The following is a 25,991-nucleotide window of genomic DNA, read 5'->3' as shown; positions in this document are numbered from 1 at the left end:
TAAGGCTCTGGGTGATTTGGGTTCTGCCAATCCAACGCACTTGGGCAAGGCTTGGTTTTGGAACTGCCGGACATCCACTTTGTTAGTGGAGGCAGTGGCTATACAACGGGCTTCCTGAACGTGGCAGGAGAAGCAGCACCTATGGCAGTCCAGTTCTGGACTCTGATCTGGAGTTGTTGGGAGTCATTTTCAGTCTAGGTCTGTTTCTTCCGGCCTCCCACATTCTCCCTCCAGTAAATCTGCTAGCCATTTAACATCCTGCAAAAAACCCCTTTCTGTGTATATTAGCTAGACTTGACTTTGTTCTCTGGGATCAAACCCAGAATAATAACACAAACACACCCCTGATGGTGGTGCTAAGTTCAACAACCAGCTCTCTAGGAAAATGTATGCAAGTCTATAAATTTTACTGTTATAAAGGGTGCATTATACACAATTTATAAATAGTAACAAAATACACTATATTTTATTGGAGATTTCATATAGTCAACTGATTATCACAATGCTTTTGTTGACCTTGGCTGAACTCTTGTGTCCATGGCCAATCCGTAGTCACAGTTCAACCATGATTTGACAAACAAATTTGTATCCCAGTCCACTCTTTTCCCAATTAATTAAATATTATTAAATCTGATTTGTAATCCACTGGTAAACTATATCTCACTCTCATATAAATTATATTCATTAAATTGAAACCTCTTTTAGCTTTATCACTATGTATATCAGAACTTCACTGGTAATCTATGATATGAGTAATTTCTATGATGAATCAGATAATACTTTTTAAACACTAGAAGAATATTTTCTCATTCTTATTCTCTTAACAGTGTAATGGCTACAGACCCTGCCTATTATTAAATTTAATCTGCATTATAAACATTTTCTCTATAATTTTCTTAAGATAATTAGCAAAGCCATAAATCAAGACCTGATACAGTGTGTCTGCCAATTTCCATTGTGTAAATACTGCCCTCCATGGCTGATTTTAAGCTACCAATGTGAAGTCATTGAACATGGAGTTGAGAAGAGATGGACACAACTGTATAGTATTTCTGCCATATAGATGCAGTAGACATAAATAACCTCGAGAGCATAGGTAATAGTCAAATGCAGTAACATCATTAAAAAATGATGAGTTTTCAGTATTTATTACTCTTGTTTCCAATGTATTTAATTGTAGGCTTATATAATTTAATTTTTAATAATTATAGTGTTTACCGACTCAGAGAATTCCTGAAAACTTACTCAGCTCTTGAAGGCCACTATGTGCCAGCTTCAGCACACAACCAATTTACTCCTTCCTTTTGTCTAATGGTCCAATACTTCAAGGCTCATCTCCCATCTCACCTCTTCCAGGAAGCCTTCCTTAAAGTCTCTACCTTTTGAGCGCTCTCCCTCCTGAATTCTTATAACTTGCAGAGTTTGCACTAATCACTTGGCAGTTGGTGCTGACAACTTTGTCTATGCTCAGAATCTAGGGGAGGAGATATATAAGGAGAGAGAACCAGTCTTTTCCATCTTTGTATCCTTTCCAAGCCTGGACCTTGGCAAAAGCTCAACAAATGTCTGCGGTGGCTTAACATGTAAACAATAGATATATGGGAGATGCTAAAAGTTTGCAGGCAGAATTCTGGCTCTGCTCCTTAGCTGGGTGGCATTTTTTAAGGTGTCTTAGCTTCAACTGTAAACTTGGAATAATAATATCTTCTTTGTAGAGCTATGGTGAAGATTTATGGTGAAATGGTACTATGTACATGGTTATTAATCAAAATACTATTTGAAATACCAAAATATTAAGATAACTTAAATATCCATCAATAGGAAGCTGGTTAAATAAACTAAAGTACAACCATACAGTAAAATACTACGCAAGTGGGAAAAAAATAATGAACGTGTTCTTTATGTACTAATATGGAAAAAATATTCTTAAATGAAACAGTAAGGTGCAAAACAGTCTGTGTAGTATGACATCATTTATGAAAAAAATGAAAAAAACATATACAAATGCATTTGCCTATATATGCAGAGGGTATATATGCAGGACAGATACATAGGCAACTGATGGCAGTGGTTGCCTCTAGGGAGGAATACTGGGTGGCAGGGGAAAGAGGAAGAAGGGCGACTCATCACTCTTTTAATCCTTTTGAATTTTGAGCCATGTGAATGTATTATTACCTATTCCAAAATAAACCAAAACAAATAAACAAAAAAATAATGATGCTAGTAGAACCCCTAGCACAGGAGCAAAAAGCCTCAAAACAATGGTGGTGGTGGTGGGAGGAGGGGGAGGAGGAGGGAGAGGAGGAGGAGGAGGAGAAGGACCACTACTTAGGGTTGAGCAGAGTCAATAATTGACAGAAAGGCCCAAACCAAAGGCAGGGCCAGGACTGAAGGGCTAGGAGACAGAATAACCAGTAAGCTGAAGTAAGGAACTTTTGGAATGTTCCTTGGAATGGTAATAGCTTAGTGAGGCATGGAACAGGGAGAAGCTCCTGGAGGAACAGAAGTGAGAGATCACAGCCGGTGGGTTACATGGGTGTATCTGAGGAGCAGCAGAGGGGCGTGGCTGGAGGGGAGGGCCTGGAGAAGAGGGCAGAGGGAGCCAAAGTGGGAGGTGACAGGAGACTGGCTAGGTGATGGGATATAGGCTAGGGGATAGGAGTGTGTGTAAAATATCTGAAGTCAGACAGACCTGGGTGGAACCCTGCCTCTTTCCCTCAGCAACTGCGTGACCTTGGATGAGCCACTTAACTTTTCTGTTGCCTCAGTTTCCTCCTCTGTAAATGGTAATAATGATAATACCAACCTCCTTCAAGTCTCACTGCTGAGAGACTGAAATGAAATACAGCAAGTGAAGCACACAGCCTGGTACACAGTAAGTGCTCAGGAAATGTTAGGTTTTCATTATCAACCAACGGAGAAGTTGGCAAAGGACATAAAGCAATTTGCAAAGGCAAAGTATGGATTATAAACAAACAGGATTAATCTCACTAGTAATCAGAAAAAATATAAATATAAAAGAGGCAGCAACTGCTATCTATTAAATTGGAAAACTTGTGAAAGTGACTGGCAAGCCTGGCAGAGGTAAGGCGGCACAGGTGAAGATGATGTTGCTGGGAGCTAGATATAGTGGATCCTTCCTTTTGGAAAGCATGAGCCATAAAAATGATGATAGCACACAATTCCACTTTTTTAAAATCTACTCTGAGGTGATTAACTTATGCGTGATTTCTTCCCTCTTTCCAGAAAGTTTTATAATATGCTCATAATCATTTTTACAATTTAAAGATTATAATCTTAAAAAGTGATCTGGCATCCTTAAGACTCAAGAGCCAAATGCATAATTTAAATATGTATCTGTATATAAATAAATACATCTATGAGCTCAAGATGTGGGCACCCCGTTGACCCTCTTTCTAATATAACAGCTATGTAGCTTAAAGTTCACAGCAACCAGCTGAGGGAGGTAGTGTGTCACTTGCCTTTTGTAGCTAGAAAATGGGAACTCAGAAAAGGCCGTGAATTGCAGTGTTGCAGAACAGGGCTCAGACCTCGTCCTTCCGGCCACAAGATGTCATACTAGGTCTACCCTTCCCAGGTTCACACCCCCAACCCAGACCTCTTACTTTGCAGATAAACACGATGGAGGACAAATTGACAAAGTCTTTTGAGATCAGCTGCCCATACGAGAACTTCTCTTTCTTCCCCAGGATCACGAGCTCCCAGACCTTCTCATCAGACCATGACTGAAACAGATCCATCTTCCTGAAGGGAAAGGCCTGTTAGAATCCATTGCCCTCCACCACAGTAGTTGCACAGCTCTTAGCAATTTCCAGAAAGGGAGCATGTTCTCCTGTTCTTGCAGATGTCTGAGGTAGATTTCACACTCCCTCCTATCCCCTAGCCTGTAGCCAGTCTATTACCTCCCACTTTGGCTCCCTCTGCCCTCTTCTCCAGGCCCCCCCCCCAGCCCATGCCCCTCTGCTGCTCCTCAGATACACCAGTGTAAACCACCAGCTGTGTGATCTCTCATTTCTGTTCCTCCAGAACTTTCTCCAGCTCTATCCCCTTCAACCCTGTGGCTTGCTAAGCCACTCCCGTTCTAAGAACACCCCAAGAGTGCCTCGCTTCAGCTCACCAGCTATTCTGCCCCCTAGCGCAGCAGTCCTGGCCCTACCTTTGGTTTGGACAGCTCACTCCCGCCTATCTCCTCTGGCTCCAAATATTCAGTCCTGGGGAAGTATCTGGACTCTCCTCTCTCTGTCAGAATGTTCCCTGTGGTTGAAGGCCCACCGCAGTGACTGCCCCTTCCCCTGACCTCACACACCGCATACTCGGGTTTGCCTTTCCCTATACACGCCCTCATGGGGGTACTACCAATCATCTTAGATTTTTCACTGCTCCAACAGATTACGAGCTCAGAATTTAGTGACTCGGGCATTACTGGGGGCACTGAGGGCACTGAGTTTCATCCAGGGCACCAAAGGGGAACAGGATGGTGCCACATCCAGACAAAGAGAGGGTCTGGAGACACTGGAAGGAAAGTGGGGACACCACAAAAGGAGCACCTACTATGTGCCAAGCACTGGACCACATACTTCCTGTGATCTCATTTGATCCTTACAATGACCTTGAAAGAGAGGAATCATTATCCCCATTTCACAGAGCAGAAGATTAAAGCTTGGAGAAGTGAAATGACCTATCTAGGGTCATGTGGCCCATAAGCCTAAGAGCTGAGACTGGAAGGAACCCAGCTCTATTTTTTCACTGTATGAACAAATGAACTACTACTCTCTTGGGGAATAAATTCACCTCTTTTTGGGCTCTAGCCCCTTTATGAAGCTCTCTCTCAGCTCTAGTCCACAGGGACCCTCTGTCCCTCATGCTTCTCTATAGCCTGCAACCTACAACCTGTATTCTCAGTGCCAGCGCAGACGCTTCATTTGACTTTCACTCTTTTCCTAAGGGTGAGTAACTAAACATAAGTGCCCGCATGTGCCTGGCACTGTGACAAGATGGGGATTACAGTGGAAAAAGAGCAGATCTGGCCTTGCCACCATACTGTCTGATGGGGCAAACAAACTATAAAGAAAGTAGTATATAACCAAGAATTACAGTTTGGATGGGGTTTTAAGGAAACATGGTGTGATAAAAGCGTTGAGGGGGCACACTCTATTCTAGGGTGAGGGTAGTGGGGTTGCTTAGTGAAGTGGGGCAGTGAGGGCCAGGGACTTCTGAAATCAGACATTCTGGGACATCCCCATCCTGAGACTTGGTTCCCTAACTCATAGACTGGGGAGAATGAAACATCCTCACAGGCCTGAATGTGAGATTAGATAAGGCAGGTGGTACAAAGGGCTTAGCGTCTTTCCTGGCCTAGCAAGTGTTCAGTAAATGTTAGTCATTCTAATATTACTATCCCACAAGGAAGGGATATTTGAGCTGAGATCTGAAGGTATAGTAGGAGTTTGCTAGACAGAGAAGTTATATGGGAAGCGGGTACTGAAGAACATTCCAGGCAGAGAGAACAGCACCCAGAGTTTCCCACCAGGCCTGAGACAAAGTTAGGCATCTAATAAACACCTAGGGGGAAGGTGCTGGCTAATGATAAAGTTACCTAAAAAATTCAAACTGATGATTAGCATTCTTTTTAAGTTCCTGTTCCAGCTTATTAGCAATGAAATCCTCTTTGTCAACAACCAAGAACTCTGTTTCTTCCATACAGACCACGGTGGCCTTCCTTACTGAAGAACTCAGAAGACTCACTTCCTGCTGGGTAGAAAAAGGCAAAGACAAGTGAGAGACCACCAATGGCTTCCTGCTTGCAGCCTTGCACCTCTCTCTCCTGCTTCCATCTCCACCCTTTCCCTCCGCCCTCCGAAATCTCTCCTCCCCAGGCTGTGGGTTTCCTGGCCCACCTTGTGGTCCTGCTCATTCCCTACTTCTGTGGGCCCACTCCTCCCTCTTAATACGCTGCCTGTGGAAAAAGAGGCAACAAGCTTGATCAGGCCAGAGAAAGGAAGCTGGAGACACCTCACTGAGGAGTCACTATATTGTTACTAGGGAACATACTCCTTAAACATCACAAATGAAGAGGCTGTCCTTGGCCAGCACTTGGTCCACTTCAATCGGCATTTGACAGGTAAGGGCTCTGGGCAGTGACTTGCACAAGAGTATAAGGCAGGACGGAGTATAAGACAGGACTGGAATTGGCTGAGAGGTTCTAGCAGGAATCCTCTCACACCCCAACCCCACCCCAGGAAGCCAGGCCCTTCCCCTATGCTTACCCCAAAACAGTCACCCTTGTGCAGCAACAATGGGTGGGGGTCTAGAAAGGCACTGCTGCCATCTTCATCCTCTGTCACTGCAACTCTGCCCAGATAGATGAAATAAAAGCTGCTGCTCCTCTGCCCCTTCTTTATGATCACACGCCTGCGACCAAACCTGGGAAAAGAACATGGCCAGTTGATCTGGTAGCGATACGGAGCCCGGTCCATGCTGGGAGGAGATCTGGACTGGTTGTGCTCTTTGTTCTGGAGTACAAAAGCACAGACTGGGACCAGAAGGGACCTCAGAAGAGCCCAGTCCCAGCCCCATCAAGTTGGACTTCTTCACTAACACTTATCTAGTATACTACCTGCCTTTGTTAGAAGCTTCCTGAGAGCGGAGCCTCTGTCAGTCTGCTTAGGAACATAGTAAATGTCATGGAATAAATGAATAAATGAATGCTGAAAGCAATGGATGAGTAGCTAATTGATTAAGAGCATTGGCTTCAGAGCCGGACCAGGATCCCAATTCTCATTCTGCCCCTAGCTTTTGCCACTGGACAACTCATATCCCCTTTCTGAACTTCAGTTTCTCTTACCTGTAAAATGCAGATGAGTATACCTAGAAAGAGACAGATAAATGGTCTTATTACGGTCCCCAAGAACTCACTACCCAACTGGGAACCTTTGGGGTAGAAGTACACAGGTCCAGAGCAAACTAGGAGTTAGTGCTTAAGCTCAGAGAGAAGTTTCTGTATTTCAAATGCAAGCTCAAATCTCACTTCTTTCAATATTCATTCATTTCCTTCATTCATTCAGTAAGTTAAATAAATTCCAACTGTGTCTGTCAGGCACAGCAGTAAAGGACACAGATTTCATTCTCAAAATTATGGCCAAGTACAGGAGATAAATAAAATTTAAAAATGCTTTACAATAGGTAAGCACAGGCTAATTCAGAAGCACAGAGAAGGGACATTTAACCCAGCTTAAGAAGGTCAGAGAAAGCGCTAGGATGGTTTCTGGAGTCATCCAGGTAGAGAGAGAGATGGAAGTGCATCCCAGGCAGAGGGACCACCATGTCCAAAGGCACAGAGGTGGCTGGAAGCATGGCACTTTCAAAGGAATGACCATAAGCTCCATTAGAGAGGAAAATGGGAGACGAGGTGGTGGTCAGGGGAGTAGTGGGAGAGAAATTTGGCTCAGTCCAATCACAAAGGACTTCAAAAGCTGGGCTAAGTTGGACTTTACCAAGAAGGCAATGGGAAGCCCAAAGTCTGCCCTTTAGTCTCTGCCAAGATCTGATGAGTCAGTGGCCTTTGTAGAAGTGCCCCAATGGCAGGATTCAGTGTTTTCCAGTCTGCTGCCATTTCCCATAACTCCAGTCTCTCTGCACTTCTCTCAGCAGGTCCTCCTCTGTCTTCTTCCCCTCTTCACTGAGCTACCAAGCAGCAGAAGAGCCAACCCTCTGCACAGGCCAAGTGTTAATCAATTTGTTCCATCAATTTGTTCACATTGCTCCAATGCCTGGAATGGCCTTTCCTCTCTTATCCACCTATTCGAAGTCTTTAAAGGAGCTCGAGGTCCAGCTTAGGTCTACCTCCTCCAGAAAACCCTCCCTGACTCAACCCATAGTAGCATCTCCTCTTCTGAGCTTCCAGAGTGCCCCCTGACCTTAGGACCCTGCAGCAAACTCCTGGGGGCAGGAAACAGAGGACAGTTGGACTGAGAACTACGTTAGGCTGGAGCCAGTAGCTGGAGTGAGTAACTTTGTTGGGATACAAACCAGAGGGAAGCCTGGTTTGTTGAGATACAAACCAGAGGCTCTGTCAATGTAAGAAAGAGGAGATGGCCCAGATGACAATGACCAGATGGAAGAAGGCAGGCACATTCAGCCAGGAAATAAGACTTTGGAGATGAAAGAGCATGTGTTCATTCAAGTGTAGGCTCCTAGAGCTGTAGCCAGAAAGACCCTCAGAGGCCATCGAGCTCAATCTATATTTTGGGGATGAGGAATCCACGGCTTGTTGAAGGTCACACAATGAGTCACACTTGAGTCAGCACTAGAATCTGAATCTCCTAGAGCAGACATCTATTGCTTTTATGCCAAGCATCTGGTCACCTTTTTCTACCAACTGCACCCTGATTTTGCTTTGGGGAAAACACCCTTTCTTGACTCTTAAGACAATCAGAGCATCACTACCCACTGATAATTCAAGCAGAGCCAATCTGGTTCAGAAAAAAAAAAAAAAAGAAAAACTGATCCCAAGGCTCTGATCGGAGGGACTAAAATAGTCTCTCTTTCCCAATGGACTGAAACCAGAAGAATGGAAGTTTGGAGCTGGAGCTGGAGCAGCCATCTTGCCACCATGAGAAAAGAGTCTAGCTGAGAAGGTGGCTTATGCTATGAAGAACCAAGAGATGGAGGCAGACAGACAAACAGACATTGAGTCCTGGTGACTTTGAGCCCCTGAGGCCAGCTGAGCCTGAACCTGGAGGACTATCCCGGGATTTTTCAGATACATGAGCCACCGATGCATCTCCTTGGGATGCATTTTCTGCCTTGCAACTTGCCACTGGAAGGATCCTATTTAATCTGCTAATTCCCAGTCCAGGCAATAATCAATAACTGGCTTTAACAACGACCCTCTTTTGATCTATATAAAATCCATATTATTACCTTCATTTCACTGATGAGGATACTAGGCTCAGAAAGGTTAAGTGGCTTGCTTGAGGTCACAGCAGGGCAGACATGGCATTAAATTCCAGAGCTTCTAGCTCCATGATTATTTTTCTTTCCATGACACCATTCTGCCTGCCATAGAATCTTACTTTAAGATAGCAATGACTTGCTCTTCTTCACTGGGCTAGGACAAAGCAGATGGTTCCCTCTGCCTGGAATGTCCTTGTCTACACTTCCACCTGTCAGATCTACTTGTTCAAATGCCACCTCTGCTGTGAAACTCTCTTGGTCAAGCCAGCTAAAGAGTTATCTCCCCCCATGGCTTATTATCTGCAGAATGGATCCTGCATGGTTCATAAAGGGTCATAATCTGTACTTAGTTGTGATTATGTCCTCCATGAAGGAAGATATCAGGGCACAAACCTTGCATCCTGGATTTTCAAGACAGGCCTTACCTCAAATACTCTGCTAGGCTGTCCCCCATAAGCCAGTGAAATGTCCTGGAAATAGCAATATTTCCACATGCACTTCTTAAACTTCTCTAGTATAAGGTACTTACATGTCACTTTTTGTGACATGGGCCTTTTGACAAGCTGATGAAACCTTCACAGAATAACATTTTAAATGTATAAAATAAAATATATCAGAATTATAGTTAACGAAAACCCATATTTGCAATATAGTAATAAATGAGCATCTTTATTAAGGTATCAAATAATAAGATCTAGCAGCATATCTAATAACTACCATATTTTCAAAGATACAATGAACATAAACTGTTTTTCAAGAATCTACAGGAATGTGAATACGATGTAAAAATATCCATGATTTCTTTTAGTGAAAAAGTCATAAGAATATCTAACACTACAGTAGTTTGTTACCTATACCCAGGATTGAAGGAAATGATAAATTTCATTTAGAGGTTAATGAAAATACAGGTACAATTTTTTTTTTCTCATCTGAGTTCAAGACCCTTGTCCTGGTTCCTATATGGATGTAGTACAATCACCTGTGATCTATTCTGGTTTTTAGGGCCTGGATTTGAGTACCAGCTCTGCTACTTATTTGGGTGACCTAGGATGAATCATTTTCCCCTTCTGAGCTTCAGTTTTCTCATCTGAAAAATGAGGGAATTGGACCTTTTTGAGGTTCCCACCAGATCTTCTCCAGATTCAGTGGCTTCTTAATTCTGGGTAGACTCTCAATAAATACATGAAATAAACTCATAACAGTGAGCACTCAGGTGAACTGGCAGACAGCTTTCCATGGCTGACACTCCATGGAGAGGCTGGCAGACCTGCCATGGCCTTCTCAGCCTGACTCTTTCTGCCCAGCCCAGCCCCAGCCCAGGAGCCAAAGGGTGTGCCCCTCACTGACCGTTCAAAGCGCATGACTTTGGCCAGGAGCAGCTGCAGGGAATGAGAGTAGTTCCGGTAGCTCCCTATAACCTGCAAGGTGTTACAGAGGATCTGGATCTCCTGGTCTGTCCTCCAGGAAGGCTTCTTCTGTGCTATCTCGATGGCCTTTAGAGGGAAGTAACCCTGGAAAGAGAGAGCTAGAGTGACACATTGAACCCAGCAGTTTCCCCCATGGGCAAGAGGGCAACTCCCCACACTCCTGCTTTTATACTTTCCCACTCCCCGCATGATAGTGGTTGACATGGAGTAAGTGCTTACTGTGTGCCACACACCGGCATATGCATCTTAACACACACCATCTCACTGTATCTTCGCCCAGCCCAAGAAGTGAGGCACTATTATTATTTCCAAATGACAGATAAAGACACTCAGGCAGGATTAGAACCTAGATCTGCTACATGCCACGACCTATATCCCCAGCTACTAACCATAGTGCCATTGCCATTCATTGTCTCCCTGCACCAGGCAACATGGGCTCCCTGGGCTCCAGGGGTCCTTTAGCACATGCACACTGCAGTCAGGGGACACCTCCCTTGCCTCAGCCTGCACCTCTGCATGCTACAGAAGACTAAGAACCAGAGAACCTACAGAGACTATTAGCTAACTCTCATGAACCAGAACTCTTGGACCAGTGGGCAAGCAGATCTACCCATTCACCCACCACTCCCATCTGCTGAGGAAATGGTACTTAAGGGGTTAACACCCTCACTGGCAGCCCATTGCACTTAAGTAAAATCCTAACTCCATACCACAGCCTAGGAGCCCACATGGTCTGACTCCCTACCTCTCTACACCCTTCCATCCTCATCTCCTGCTTCACCTCTTCCTTCTCTGGTCTCTAGCCTTCTGACTCTTACAGGTGCCAAGCTCACTTCTGTCTTGCAGTCCTTTTGGGCTGTTTCCTCTGCCTGGAACGTTCTTCCTCTGGATTTTCCCATGAATATGACTGGCCCCTCCTTCCTATTCTGCTCTCAGCTCCTATGTCCTCCAGGAGTCCCTACTGGATCATCTAAGCTAAAATAGCAGGGCCCCGTTCCTGGCACCCTATAAGCTCTGAATCCTTTTCTTCAAAGCATTTAATACTTTCTGAAATTATTTATTCCTTTTTGTTAATGTGTATATTTGTCATTTTCCTATCCTCTCACACACAAACGCACAATCTAGAATGCACTGTCCAATATGGCAGCCAACAGCCACATGTGGCTATTTAATTTAAATTAGATAAAAGATAAGTTCCTCAGTCACTCAAGTGCTCAATAGCTACCTGTATCTGCTACTACACTGGACACCACAAACTACTGAATATTTCCATTATCTCAGAAAGGTCTGTGGGACAAAGGTAGGCGAGAATATAAGCCCCAATGTACAGATGATAGTGGCCTCATCTATCTTGTCTACCACTCTAGAATAACGCCTCACATGTAGTGGGTGCTCAAGATAACATTTATGGGAAGAATGAATGTCGGCAGTGCTGAAGAATAGTAATTGTCACAGAAACTAAATGAAAGTAGACATGATAAGGAATTCTGGACATTAGAACAACAAATCCGAAGCCTTGCATATTTACTCAGAAAGTCTGTGTGGCTCAGTGATTAAAAGCTCATGGGCTCTGGTGCCAGGTGCCTGGATCTGAACTTTGGCCTCCTATTTCCGAGCTGTGTGCCCTGGAACAAGTCACTTCTCTCTGAGACTCAGTTCCCCTATCCGATAATAGCAGAAACTATATGTATAAATAGCAGGCTTACAATGTACCTGGCACACGGCAAGGGCTACGGAAGTGTTGTTGGCCATTTGCATGGTCTAAATCCAATCTTTCTCCTTTCTAACTCTCTTTTGCTATCAGTAATCCATTGGGATTTCTATCACAGGGTCCATTTAGAACAAAATCCTGGTTCCCCTGGCTTCTATGAACCGAACTGATGCTTCAGGCTCATTTGGGGCTCTGATTCCTTCAGGAAATCTTCCTCACTATCCCCAACCCTTAGAAAGCTCCTTTTCTGGGTTCCTATAGAACTGACTCTGTTATTTAACTTATCATGACCTAAACTCCTAATCAGCTCCTTAACTGCAGGTGAGAATGTTATACAACCTAGTATTCCTCATAACCAGAGACAGATCTAGGACTACCTTAGGGACTCGGGAAAAAAAAAAAAAAAAGGGAATATAATTCAAGCAGGGCCTGGAAGACTTGGCCCCAGCCTGCTTCCTGAACACCATTTCTCAGCACGCTCACCCTCACGAGCTTCATGCCAGCAGTCCCCTCGCTGTGTTCCTCTAGCATACAGGAAGGATAAAGGAAAAAAAGGGGGACTGCCCTTCAACCCAGCACCCAGAGCTGGCCGTTAACATCCGGTATACTTGTTTCCTCTCTTTTTCTAATGTATAAATAAATTCTTTGAAAATAACACAAGTAATACATGACTATATTTTCCATTAAAAATCAGAATATAGATGGTTAAAATCCCTTTGTACCATATCATGTCTAATCTGGATCTGCTCTCCACCACCAGAGTTTACCATCTTTATACATTAATATATACTTATACATGCGCCCACAAAATATATATAGAATTGTTTTCGTTTTATTTACATGTCAGACTGCAGACATCATTTATTTAATTCATTTTGCACTCAATGTTCTTTTTACAACTGTTATGTGAAATGCACCCATTGTTTCCAAAGTCTCACAATTGCTATAATAAATGAGTCTAAATTCTAAATCTCTATAATTCCAAGGATTTTTCTTGAGAAGTTTAGTTTTAGCAGAGTCCCAATATGGCTATAGTGAAGTTTAGTCACAATCCAGTCACAATCCAAATGTTTCCTGAGCGGCAGGTTATATATGCATAAATGTGTGTGTGGGTGTGTATTAGCTTGATTGAGATATAACTCACATACCATATGATTCACTATTTAAATTATACAATACAATGAATTTTTAGTGTATTCACAGAATTGTGCAACCATCACAATAGTCTTTGAACCTTTTCATCACCCTAAAAAGAAACCGGTACCCATTACTCACTCAAAAGACATGTTTTTAAATTGGGTCTCTACTCTTCATCTCCCTATTGGAGCTAGAGTCAGACACAACTCATTCAGGAGGCTGAGAGGCCTTGCTTATATAATGGATTTTTCCTCTGTACCCTCTTCTCTCCCTCTACTGCTATGCACAAAATTGCTTTCATCTCTAGAGTTCTGTGGCTCTCAGAGAAGCCCCTAGTTTCTCCTATCTGAAGGGCAAATTTTAGGTAAATTTTAGGCCCAGTGTCAGACACTGGCCAGTCTGGAATGTTAAAGAAACCCAGAATTTGGATGACTTAATTATGCTTCGTACATAATGAGGCATGAGAAATTAGATAATGCTCAGGAGAGGCAGGCAACAGAAGTCACAACAGAAGTCACACATAGGCTCCAAGGGGAGAAAGAGGTGGGGCAGGGTGACAAGTGGTCCTGGTAACAGTTATAAAGCTTTGTCCTGCCCCCTTTCCCTGACAGAAAAACCAGTATGGCACTCCAGGCCAGGGTTGAGTCAGGTCTACACTGGTAAGAATTTCAGATCTTCCCTATAAATAGGTAGGTCCCTTGAAATTTTAAATGTAATTTGAAATTTTAATTAATATCCAGGATTTGGTAGGGAGAAGTTGAGAACATCACCATGATCCTTGAAATTCAGAGAACAAGTCACACAATCCAAAGCCTCATCCGGGTATGGCATTTCCTTATCAGAATGGCCATTCTACACCTAGGTAGAGACAAGTGCGCCCAGTGTCTCTCAAAGAGTTTGAGCCAGAATTCTCACTCAGGCCAGGGCTTTTCCTACTACTCTGATTTTTTCTTCTCTGTCTCATGCTCTCAAATCCTGTGCTTTGCCTTCTGCTGTTTTCCCACAGATCCGAGTGCAGGAGCTCTCTCCTGCTGGTTCTGCTCAAGCTGTAAAGCAACAATGAGTTTAGAAGGACTCACAGTCTTAAAATGCCAGGACTAGAAGGGATCACTGAGATCAGCTATTTTATAGATGAGGAAACTAAGTGGCTAGCTCAGGGTGACAGACTGGGTTGGTGACAGAACCTGAACCAAACCCAGCTGTCCTCATGCCCAGCCCGGTGCTCCTTCCAGGCTATGATGCTGAAAGAAAATTCTCAACATCAAGGTCAGAACTATGCATACCGACTCTGCAACAAAGTCCATGGTATCAAATGTGATCCGGCCTTGTTTCTTTTTCTGAAAAAGAAAAAAAAAAAAGTAGGGGACAGAAAGGAAGATCAGCAAGACAGCTACTATAATTCTGCATTGAAACCTCTCTATGCAACTGGACCACCATAGTAGGCAGGGAGCCCTGGGAAACCTCCTAGCAGTTGGGCTTCCCATGGCCACCTCCTCTCAAAAGCCCCAACTCAGCACAAGATTTGGGTGCAGCATCGACAATATACTAGTGTGAGGGGAGAGAAAGATGAGGGAGGGGAGAGGGAAAAGAAGAGAAAAAGAAGAAGAATGGAAAAAGAAAGGAAGAGGGAAAAGAAGCAAACAAATAGGAAAATATAGAAGGGAAAAAACAGAAAGGAGGGATTAAGATGGAAGAAATGAAGCCAACCTCACTGCATGCCTGTAACAAGCCAGGCACAGTACATCTTCCTTATCGACTCCATTTCATCTTCAGGACAAAGCAGGTATTAAGCCCTGTTTTAGACTTGAAGGGAGAGAAGGAACTTGCCTAAGGTCACACAGCAGGTGAATGGTCCTCGTCTAGAGGGTGGCCAGGAGGAGGAGGTATAAGAGGTCTTAGAGATGAATTAATCCACCTCTACCTCCTAAAAGATGCAGAAAAGATGTGGTAAGAGTAGAGAAGGGGGCAGAGAGAGAGAGGGAAAATATGTAGGGGAAGGTGAGGGGGAAGAAAAGGGACAAATAAGGTCCTGACCACCATCTTGGGCCAACCAGGACCCCCATTCATCTCTCTAGGCGTATCTCATATCTTTCTCCAGAGTTTGGGTATCCACGTGGTTCTACTCAGGGGAACCAATGAAGGAAAGGGGTGGTGTTCAGAAAGATCTTGATTCACATACTCTACTAAAAACTAGTCTATGAATCTCTCCACCCAACCCTATGCCCCAGGCTCCTCGCTCTCTGCGCAGCAGCCATATGACCCCGACAAGCTGCCCTTGAAAGGCTTCTGCTCTACTCAAGGCCACCCTCCCAATGACAAGCCTGACACCGATCTTCAGCTTCCAGTTGCCCAGGCATCAGCCCAGGTCTGCTGGTAACCAAAGACTCCTGATCTCCAGGGCCCTTCACTTCTCCAGTGCATGACACCCTGAGTCAGAATGTCCTTCCTGAGAGTTCACCTTGTCTCTCAGGTCACAATTCTTCTAATTCATCCCTTCCCATCTCATGGCCCAACTACAGGGCAGAATATGGCTGCAGACTTGTTTGGTTTGGCCAGCATAGTGTCTTCAAAATATATCTGAACGCCTTTTCCTCTCTAGCTGGCCCACGGGCCCCTCCTCTCTGCTACATCTTAAACGCAGCCACACACAGAGTTACATTACCAGTTCACCCCTCCGAAACCAATCCAAGACCACCTTCCTTTCTCTCATTACTCCCTGCCCCACCCCCGCAACACACACACATGCACTTCTTTCCTTGGCTACTATCCTTCAGAAAACATTTTGGAAAATATTTTGGAGTGAGCTGCTGGTTGCAGCAGGGAGGCAGAGGCAGCATCTAGTCACCATTGGCATAACAGAAAAATAGGCAGGGTTTGTCCAGGTATTGGCTGGGGAAACTTTGGAGCCCTGGACAGTAATGAACGTAACTCTGGGGAACCAGAACAAGCTAACAAAATTGTGATCAACTTTTCTGAACCAAAAATGGGCTCGTAATCTACCACTGGGGTAAAATATTTGAAACTGGGACCCTCTAGAAAATCTAAAAACCATAGTCACCAGAGTTGCACAGGCCCTGCAAATGTTCCCTTCTTGTTTAAGTGGGAGGACAGGAAAGAAGATAGAGAAGGTGAACAGTTGGGCATTCATAAAACCCCAAGTGGACTTCTTCAGGCTCTTTTGATCACCTCTGGAATGGTGACGATTTCTTCCCCTCTCCCTTTCCACATGGAGGAAGTTGTACTCATTGAACACTATTGGCCCCTCTCCTTCCACACTGAGGAGTGACTTAAACTCCTTAGTGGATTTGGAAGGAAACACTAGGCATTATCACCCCCTTCTCCTTTCCTCTGAGACCACACTCCGCTCTGCCCTCTCTGCTGGAAGTTTAGGGCAGAAGGCCCTGCTGCTACAGTGGAGGCTGCCATGGTCCAGCATTGCCTGTGACTGTGTATGCAAGGCTGTCTAACGCTGGGATTCGGTATTAGGTAACCCTCTCGCTTGATGATACAAGTCATCTTCTCCAATATAAATCTCATCATTAATAAAAGTAACAGTTGGGTCTCCCATCTGCTTTATCCTTTGCCTTCTCTTTCAGTTGGTACAGAACTTGGGCTGGAAAGTGGGGTGCTAATTATAGTAACCCCTTAAACCTCCAAATTCTGCTGAGCCTAGCGGCTTACATCCCAAAAGGAGAAGACAGGGTGCCTTCTGTGAGGATTCTCAATGATCTGATATTCCCGGAATCCCCTGAGGCCTTGGCGGAACATTTTACACACTCGGATCATCATAATGATATCCAGGATGAGCTGATACAGCCCCTGTGGAAACAAAAGAAACAAGAGCAGTGGAAACCGTCTGTTCTCAACCATCAGCAGCGGGCCGGATGGTGCCAAGCTAGGTGAAACGGAACAGGATTAAATGCAATGGTGTGCTAGAGCGATGGTTACATTTTCAGAAAGTTTTCAAGACTACTGAAATCATGTTGAATCAATTTCATGTTGAAATTGCCCATGGTGGGAATGTTTATGCCACATATATATTGGCAACTACTACAAATGGGGGCATCCCCTTCTCCAGGAACGAGTAGTTAAAACATTTAGCAGCCTAGTTCTAGTTAAATGTACACTCTTTCACTTTGGTCCAGAAAATAAAGAGCACAAATAGTGGCAGGAGGCAAGGGATGATGCAGAGAGCCTGAACTTGGGAATCAGATGGATCTGAAGGAAGAACAGTTAGCAAGATGCAATACTGCTGGCTTTGAAGACAGAGGAAGGAAGCCGAGAGCCAAGGAATGTGGGTGGTCTCTAGAAGCTATAAAAGTCAAGGAAATGGATTTTTTCCTAGAACCTTGAGAAAGAAAGGCAGCTCTGCTAACACCTTGATTTTAGCCCAGAGAGACTCATGTCAGACTTCTAGACCACACAAGATAATAAATTTGTATTGTCTTAAGTCACTAAATTGTGGCAATATGTTAGAGCAGCAATAGAAAACTAACATAACGCCTAATCCATGATGGCCCATCCAATATTTTCCCTGGGAATTTGGAATTGGAACTGAGAACAAATCCCGAATACGAATTTAGGTAAGGGCAGTCATCTACTTGCCAAGAAGATACAGGGGATAAGGAAGCAAGTTCAACATCAAAGAGACAAATCCAGAATGTGAAAGAATCTAAAAGTCACCTAACCCAGTTTCTTCAAAAAGTCAATTTCCTGAGGAAAAATGAACAAAGTGTGGGGACTATTCTAGATTAAGACTCAAGAGACATACAAGCAAATTCAAACTATGAACCTTGACTGGACCCTAATTCATCATAACAAGCTGTAAAATACATTTTAGGAACAAATAAGGAAATCTAATATGACTAGATATTAGATATTATAGGGAAATTGTTTTAATTTTCTTAGTATTACGGTGATACCATGGTTGTGTTCTTATTTTTAAGAGAGTGTTATAAAGTATGCAACTTTCAAGTGACTCAGTAAACACACACCAGTGCACACACACAAATACAGAAAGCCAATATGGCAAAATGTTGATGGTTAGATCTAAGGGATGATCATTATATAAATTTCAACTTTTATGTTTGAAATTTTCCGTAATTTAAAAAATGCAAAAACTAAAACCTTTTGTTTAACTTCTGATAATAAGGACATCATAAACAAAATGAAAAAGACAAACTGAAGAATAGAAGAATATATTTGCCATGCATATAATCAACAAAGGATTACTATCCAGGATTACAAACAATTACTATCCGGAATTTTTTTTTTTTAATTCTACAAATCAAAAGAAAATGAATAGAAATAACCCAATAGAAAAGTGAGCAAAGGCTATGAACAGGTAATTCAAAGGAAAAACTTGAACCACCTATAAATAATGAAAAGATTCTGAATACCACTAGAAATAATGGAAATGAAAATTAAAGTAATAAGATACCATTTTATACTTATCAGATTAGGAATTTTCTAAAATTTTTTAAAAGTTGAAGCAATATTTTTAGAAGTTGAGAATGTGTCCTTTACAATCAAGGAATTATACGCACCGTTATGCTTACACATACTCACAAGGAAGATGATCATGTAACACTGTAACAGTGGCAAGTGTCCATCAGTAGGGGAATGCATCAAAATGTTATAGCACAGTCACAGGATTGAACAGCGCACTAGAGCTGTGTATGTCAATGTGGGTAAAGCTCGTATATAATTTTGAATAGAAAAAGGTGAAATATGATGCCATTTATGATACCATTTTTTAAAATGTGCTGTATACTACATAGTTGCTTATGGATACTTATTGCTGCTATATATACATACATGTGTAATAAAATTTAAAAATATAGATAGGAAGGGTATATATCAGCCTCAGGAAAGTGGTTAGCAGTGAGGAAAACGGGAGTGGGATGGTGAGGAGTTTCACCTGTCACTTTAGATTTTAAAAATCTAAATAAATTTTCTTCAAAAATTATAAATCTAAAGGAAATATGGGGAAAGGCTTTATTAATAAAATTAATGCTTGTTGAAAACAATATGCTACTATGCTAAGCCCTTTATAAGTATGGACTAATTTAATCCTCAATAAATCTATGCAGTAGGTATTACTACGATCATCATCCTTTACAGAGGAAAAAACAGGCATAGCAAATCAAATAACTTGCCTAATACTAACATTAGCCACATGACTGATAGGTGACAGGGATTTGAACCAAGGTAGGCTGGCTCCAGAGTCCAAAAGTTTAACCTATTAACTTACTCTGTGGCTGGGCCTGATTAGCTCTGGATCTCACAATAGCAGGAAGGGTAGGTACAGAGTAGGACTCAGGAGCTCAGAGTGTAGCCTATGACTTGCCCAGTTTCCAGGAGGAGGTGGGGTGTGTGGAGGCTACAGGACAGCGCTCAGAATTGTCTTTTTGAAGCCAAATCTGGTACTCTTTCCTTTGTACCCATGCTATGACTCCAAAGGTACAAGGTGGCCACATTTACCCAAGGCCCCCTCCTACACCTGCCTCTCCCTTCCTCAAAACACCTGTCTGTTCAAGCTTCCACTCTTCCCTCCCAGGGCCCTTGACAATCCTTACCAGTTCCTTCTTCAGGACCTGCCAGGAATGAGATACCATATATCTCCTCATGGTTCCCAAGCTAGCAAATGTCACAACAAGCTCCTTTGCTTTTCAATGGTAGGACCACATATCTTTCCCCAGAATCTTTCCCCAGTTATATGGAAATGAATAGCTTCCCTCGGTGGCAAGGTCAATGTTCCTCTCTACTCTTTGTACCCAACAGCTAAGAGAATTTCATCCTTATGTCACAATTAAGGATTCTAGAAGGAAGAGAGGAACCAGAATCTGAGAATCTAATATTTACTGAACACTCATAGGCATTATCTTAGTTAATCCTCAAAACTACCGCAAGGTGAGGGACCTCACACGCACTCCATACATGAAGAGACTAAAACTCAAAGTGGCTCAATGACTGCCAGAGCCATGGGGCCATCTTAAAAAAAGCAGGCGGCTCCAAGGCTGGGGCTGGGGGCATCCAACACCTCAGCCTGGGGACCACTCTGAGAACTTGGAGACCCTGGAATGTAGGTGTAGGCCACTGTCCTATAAATCTTGTTAAATCAGTAAATCAGGGACACTAAGCAAATCAGAAGTCCTGAACCAAATGGGGTGCCAAATGTTGAAAGGAACTTCGTGACTAGAACTCAATGACTCTGAAGTTCTTTCAAAAGTCAAGAAGAATATAGGGTCTAAAGTATCTTTTCCTACTAAAGATGTCAATTTGATGATCTCAATTTTCTGTATAAGAAGCATCAGCGAAAAACTATGACTCCAAGTACCGCCAGATTTGCCATTCTAATCTAGCCATTCCAATCTAGCTAGGCCTATCTGCCAACTCTTCCCCAAATGACCACCAAATGGAAGGGAACTGAACACAATGAAGACTGCCGGACAGCTGGGAACAAAGACCCAGGCTCTGAATTACTAAATTAAATTACTAAATTAATTACTCTTGGGATGAGATCCTAACCACTTACAGAAGCAAGCAGAGGTAGAACTGGGGTTTTTCTCCCTTACCTGAAGAAAAGATGCAAAGGACTCAGAGAGAGAGGAAGAGAAATTTTCAGAAATAGAGACAGAGACAGAGACAGAGAGAGAAGACGGAAGCAGTGTGGAGTTTTTGCCTCCTTTACCAGAGACCTGGTCTTGAGGAAGGAAACACAAGAAGATCCTCTACAAAAGTTGGAGGTTTCTGAGATAAACTACTGGGCATGGGGAAGGCAAGAGAAATGGTGGCAGGTGACTATGGACTGGAGGTGGGGGGATGGGGGTCCCATCAGTCCTCTGAGTTGCCTGAGGATCCAAATGACATGGAGAGGATCCAGACTATCAAGGGGCAACAAGGATACCAGTAAGTAGAACCAAGAACCTGATGAGACCCCGAAAGCAGACACTTTCAACCTCACTTCCTGCCAGCTGTGGTTGTGTAACTGCCCTGGGAATTAGATCAGTGTTGGGGAGGTAGAGGCAGGAAGTTTGGGGAGCTCTGAACTGGTCTAAGGTAAATCAATAGCCTGAAATTATATCCCCTCAAAATTACTGGATTGGATCTCCGTTTACCTGAAGACATGTATATTAAGTTGTCTGCCAGGAGATAGGCTGGGGACTCAAAGTCAGACATTAAAGTCGGTTCTAGAAATTAAGGAAGTGGCATTTCCGTTCTAGTTCCTACTCTTCTAACTGAATTATTACAGAGTGAATTTCAGAAAGAGCACTGGTCCTACTCTTGTGTGATCGTAGGTAAATCACTTAACCACGTGGGACCTCATTTTCCTCCTTATAAAATGGAGTTAAGAGTCAATTCCACAAATGAGGTCTTTTTAAGATAAGATCTTTTATTGTTTTGCTAATTATAAAAGTTATGTAACAAAAATTTATAGAGCTCCAACTACATACAAAGCATGAAAAGGTGAATAAGACACGGTCTCTGCTCACAAGTTCACAACACAATGGGGAGGAAAAATGCTTCTGCCACCATAAAAGAAATTCTCACTATAATAAGTTATAAACATATATGAAGAAAAGGTAGAGATTGCTCAGGGAGCATGAGACAGGGCTGGAAAGTGGGATGCCCATAAAGTGTGGCAGAAAGTGACCTTGGGCTGGCAAAAGCCATGTACTAGCTACCCATGGGCCAAACTGACCTGGCAGACTGCTTTATTTGACCTGCATGTTTTGGTTAAAACTTGCTTATCTTTAGTTGGGGAATGGGCTCTCCAATTTACCAAGTCCTCACCTCACAAAACAGTGTTACCTGTCAAGCATGTTATTTGCAACCCTCAGTATAGAATCTATATGACCCCTTTTGGGTCTAAAATCCTTTGACTATAATCAGTGGTTGCAAAATGGTGATCTACAGGCCATATTTAACCTGCTGGTATGTTTTTTAAAAAATGTGAATTAGCTGTCAACATTTAAATACTGAGATTTTATGGATAATTTTCTAAGAAAACATAATTTACCAAAGTAATCCCAATAGAAGCCATCTAAATAGACTAGTTTTCATAGAAGAAATAGAGAAAATTATTTAAAAAAAAAAAAAAGAAAAGAAAAAGCTCTTTCACCACCACCACCACCACCACCACAAATGAAAAAATTACCAGGCCCTGAAGTTTTAACAGGCAACTTCAGATAATCTAGATGTTTCTTAAACTGACCCGGAGCATAAATAGAAGGAAAATACCAAATTCTTTGTATGAAGTAAGAATACTGACACTTAAAAATCTGATAAAGATTGCATAAAAAGAGAAAGCTAGAGATTCATCTCATTTTTAAATATTGTTTTTAAGATTATAAATAAAATATAAGCAAATGGAATTCAGTAGCACATTCAAAAAATAACATAGTATCCCAGGAATGCAAAAATGATTAATAGAGAATCCATAAATACGATCTGTTATACTAGCAGAAAAATGATCTGATCTTCATACACTAAAAAAATATTTTTGACAAAGGCATATGAATCAACATGTCACTTTTGTGGGCTCCAATGTGCTGGGACCTTAGTAAGATTGCACAGAGCATGCCTTAGAGCTGTCCCATTGGCTGGGGGCTGCTCCTGGATGCATTCACTCACCAGCTTTTCTGGGCTCAGCAATACAGTGGTCAGAGAAAGCTCAGAGTAGCAGGCCATCACGTAGGCCTGTTCAGAAATGTCATGTGCTGAGAAGACTCAGAGGGTTAAAGCCAACAGAAAATGCCTGGGGCTGCAGGTCTCAGGGAAAGCTGAGTCTGGAGTTCTCCAAAGAAGGCCATGCACCTTGAAGGCAGAACCAATAGCACCTTCTGTACCACATGGGGGTCACGATGACAGGGCTGGCTCTGGGAGCTTTCCTGGTGCCACTGGCGCCAAGGAGAAGCAGGGCATGTGGGCTAACCAAGGAAACACACAGACAGGCTGTTTTTTGCAGCCTTGCAGCACCCAAGTACCATCTTCCAGAAAGAGAAAGTGCAAAACCAATTCACTCACACAAAACCCTTGTCATAAGGAGTTTCACTATGAACCTAAGAGATTTCCTGCCAGCCTGGAATTCTACGCTAGTCCTTTCTCCATACACAACTCCAACAAATAGCTGGTCCAGGAAGAACTCACTTCGTTTAAAGGGGAGTTACAGTAAAAAATAAATAGCACCAGACCTATATAAATAGATTGCTTCAAAAGTAGGAGAGGGAGGCAGGGAATAAGAAAAACAAATGGCAGATGAAAGGCACACACCAGAAGGAAATTAACATGAAACAGATGATAATCATGAACAACAAAGAACTCAGAGGGCTGGGTGAATTTTAAAACATGAGATCAAAACAAAGATGCCGTAGTTCAAAGAAGAGATGATTGAGACAACAAGAAGAGATGGCACTGGGAAGTGTTTTTTAAAAAACCATCTCAGAAGTGAAAGTCATTTTTAAAAACATCAAAAAGGGAGCTAGGAATACAGAGGATAAGATTGCAAAAAAGCAAGGAGTTGGAAATGAACGAATAATATAGCTAACAAGTATGGAGATAGAGAGATGTGAGGTAACATACGTACATGGGTTTCTTTAACTTTTGTAGCTGTAAATCTTTTTTTTCCTGGTTTTATTGGGATATAATTGTATTGGTTTAAGGTATACAACATAATGACTTGATATACGTATATACTGTGAAATGATTGCCACGATAAGTTTAGTTAACATCTATCGCCTTGGTTACAATTTTTTTCTTGTGATGAGAACTTTTAAGAACTGTAAATCTTTTTTTCTTGTAATAATTGCATCTATTTCCATTTTTGATGAAAACTAGTTTGTTCTTAGCTCAAGGCACATATTTATAAACGACGGGCATTATAAGTATTGGAAGAACAAATGGTATCTTTGAAGCCATAAGAACTATAAATCTTAAGACCCTTTTTAAACCTAATAGACCAAGAAATGGATGTATAAGCATATTTAAATATATAAAGGGAACTAACAATAACAAGGCTGGAAAGAAAAGGATTAAAAAAGTAAAACAATTACTCTTGGACTTGTGAATTTTGTACTAGGTATCTATCACCTATTCAAAATGAATGAATTGATTTTTAAGTAATAAAACAAGATCAGTGTAGTGCAATATGGAACACAGAGCTACTGGTAGAGTGCCACGTAAAAACAGGTTCATGGAAAACTGGGAACTTGCAGGATTGCAACTGAAGAGACTTCAGCGAAAGAAGGGAAAGGCAAATGGATTATTAAGTATTTCCACTTCTGAATTTACATCGGTTTATCAGGAAAGAGAATTACTAATAACTGAGTTAATTACAAACATAGTCTAACTAGATTAAGTACCCTAGACCTGTTATCTGCAGCTCATCAAAACATCAAAAGACAAAACAGATCTTCAGCCCAAGATCAAACACATTTGATAAAATATGTTATCCAAAAGAAGAAAAGAGACCAGATCAAGCTTCTTAGACTACATATAAAATTGTAAAATGCAGAAAATGGAACATCCTGGAGGCTTTTTATCCAAACTATCTCATTAGCAGAACCTGCTTCCTCTTCACCATGAGCTGGCCTCCTGGAATGATGTATGTACTGTGTGATGTATGTAAATGAAATTATAGGATAACAAAATATGTTGAAAACCTGAATTTCTTGTCCACTGGTAACTTAAAGTTTCCTATTTAATATTTCACATTAAAAAAATAAGGCAACATAACAAGGGTTGGCGAGGATGTGGAAAAATTGGGACCCCTTTGCTTTGCTGGTGGGAATGTAAAACAGTGGAGCTGCTGTGGAAAACAGTATGTGGTTCATCAAAAAGGTAAACAGAGAATTATCATATAATCCAGCAATTCCAAGTCTGGGTATATACCCAAAAGAATTGACAGCAGAGACCCAAAGAGATATCTGCAAACCAGTGTTCACAGCAGCATTATTCACAGTAGCAGAAAGGTAGAAACAGCCCAAATGTCCATCAGTAAATGAATAAACAAAATGTGGTATTACATACGATGACTATGTAATACCATATATATTAGTCAGCCTGATACACAATACATGAATAAACTTGAAGACATTATGCTAAGTGAAATAAGCCAGAAATCAAAGGGCAATTATTGCATGATTCCACTTAATGAGGGACCTAGAAGAGTCAAATTCAAAGAGACAGAAAGTAGAACAGCAGTTACCCGAGACTAGGGGTGGGGGCGGAATGGCGAGTTATTTAAAGAATATAGCGTTTCGGTTTGGGAAAATGAAAAACGTCTGGAGATGGATGGTGATGGTGTTGGTACAACGATGTAAACATACTTAATGCCACCGAACTATATATACTTAGAAATGATTAAAATGGTAAATTTTTATGTTATGTACATTTTACCACAATTTTTAAAAACTGCATCAGGATAAGTAAAACACAAAACAAAACTCGAGAACTCTCAACAAAAGACAAAAAATTTCAAATGTGTAAAAGATTTGAACAAACATTTTACCAAAAAAAGTTAAAAGATGAAAAGATGCTCAACATCATTAGTTAGCTATTAGGAAAATTCAAATTAAAAGCACAATGAGCTATCACTAAACTCCAATTTGAATCGATTTTTGCAATCCAACAATACCAAGAGCTGGTGAGAATGCACAGCAACTAAAACCTTCATTCATTGCTGGGCCCTGGATCTACCCTGACTATACTTATCCTCTCTGAACTTTAGTTTGTATATC

The 25,991-nt window shown here is 42.1% G+C and overlaps 1 protein-coding gene across 12 annotated transcripts in view; it reads right to left on the bottom strand.

Moving 5' to 3' along the window:
* Positions 1–25,991, bottom strand: part of CNBD2 (cyclic nucleotide binding domain containing 2) — a 53,972-nt gene that overhangs the window by 25,177 nt on the left and 2,804 nt on the right. For 8 of the 12 annotated variants that reach the window (XM_011366554.2, XM_023534429.1, XM_011366553.2 and 5 more), the window contains 6 exons: positions 16,933–17,070; positions 14,535–14,588; positions 10,324–10,487; positions 6,288–6,444; positions 5,618–5,772; positions 3,627–3,765 (listed from right to left, as the gene is read on the bottom strand). In XM_011366554.2, coding sequence (XP_011364856.1) covers positions 3,627–3,765; positions 5,618–5,772; positions 6,288–6,444; positions 10,324–10,487; positions 14,535–14,588; positions 16,933–17,040 — 777 coding nt within the window. In that variant the 5' untranslated portion in view covers positions 17,041–17,070. Of the gene's footprint in view, positions 1–3,626; positions 3,766–5,617; positions 5,773–6,287; positions 6,445–10,323; positions 10,488–14,534; positions 14,589–16,932; positions 17,071–19,829; positions 20,246–25,991 lie in introns of those variants that run through there. The other 4 variants (XM_011366556.2, XM_011366557.2, XM_011366549.2 and 1 more) reach the window with 3 other exon arrangements.

This window comes from Pteropus vampyrus, unplaced genomic scaffold (assembly GCF_000151845.1).
Source record: "Pteropus vampyrus isolate Shadow unplaced genomic scaffold, Pvam_2.0 Scaffold125, whole genome shotgun sequence".
In the NCBI taxonomy this organism is placed as follows: Eukaryota; Metazoa; Chordata; class Mammalia; order Chiroptera; family Pteropodidae; genus Pteropus; species Pteropus vampyrus.
The sequence above is the reverse complement of the archived record's forward strand: the minus strand, read 5'-3'. Positions and strand labels throughout refer to the sequence as shown.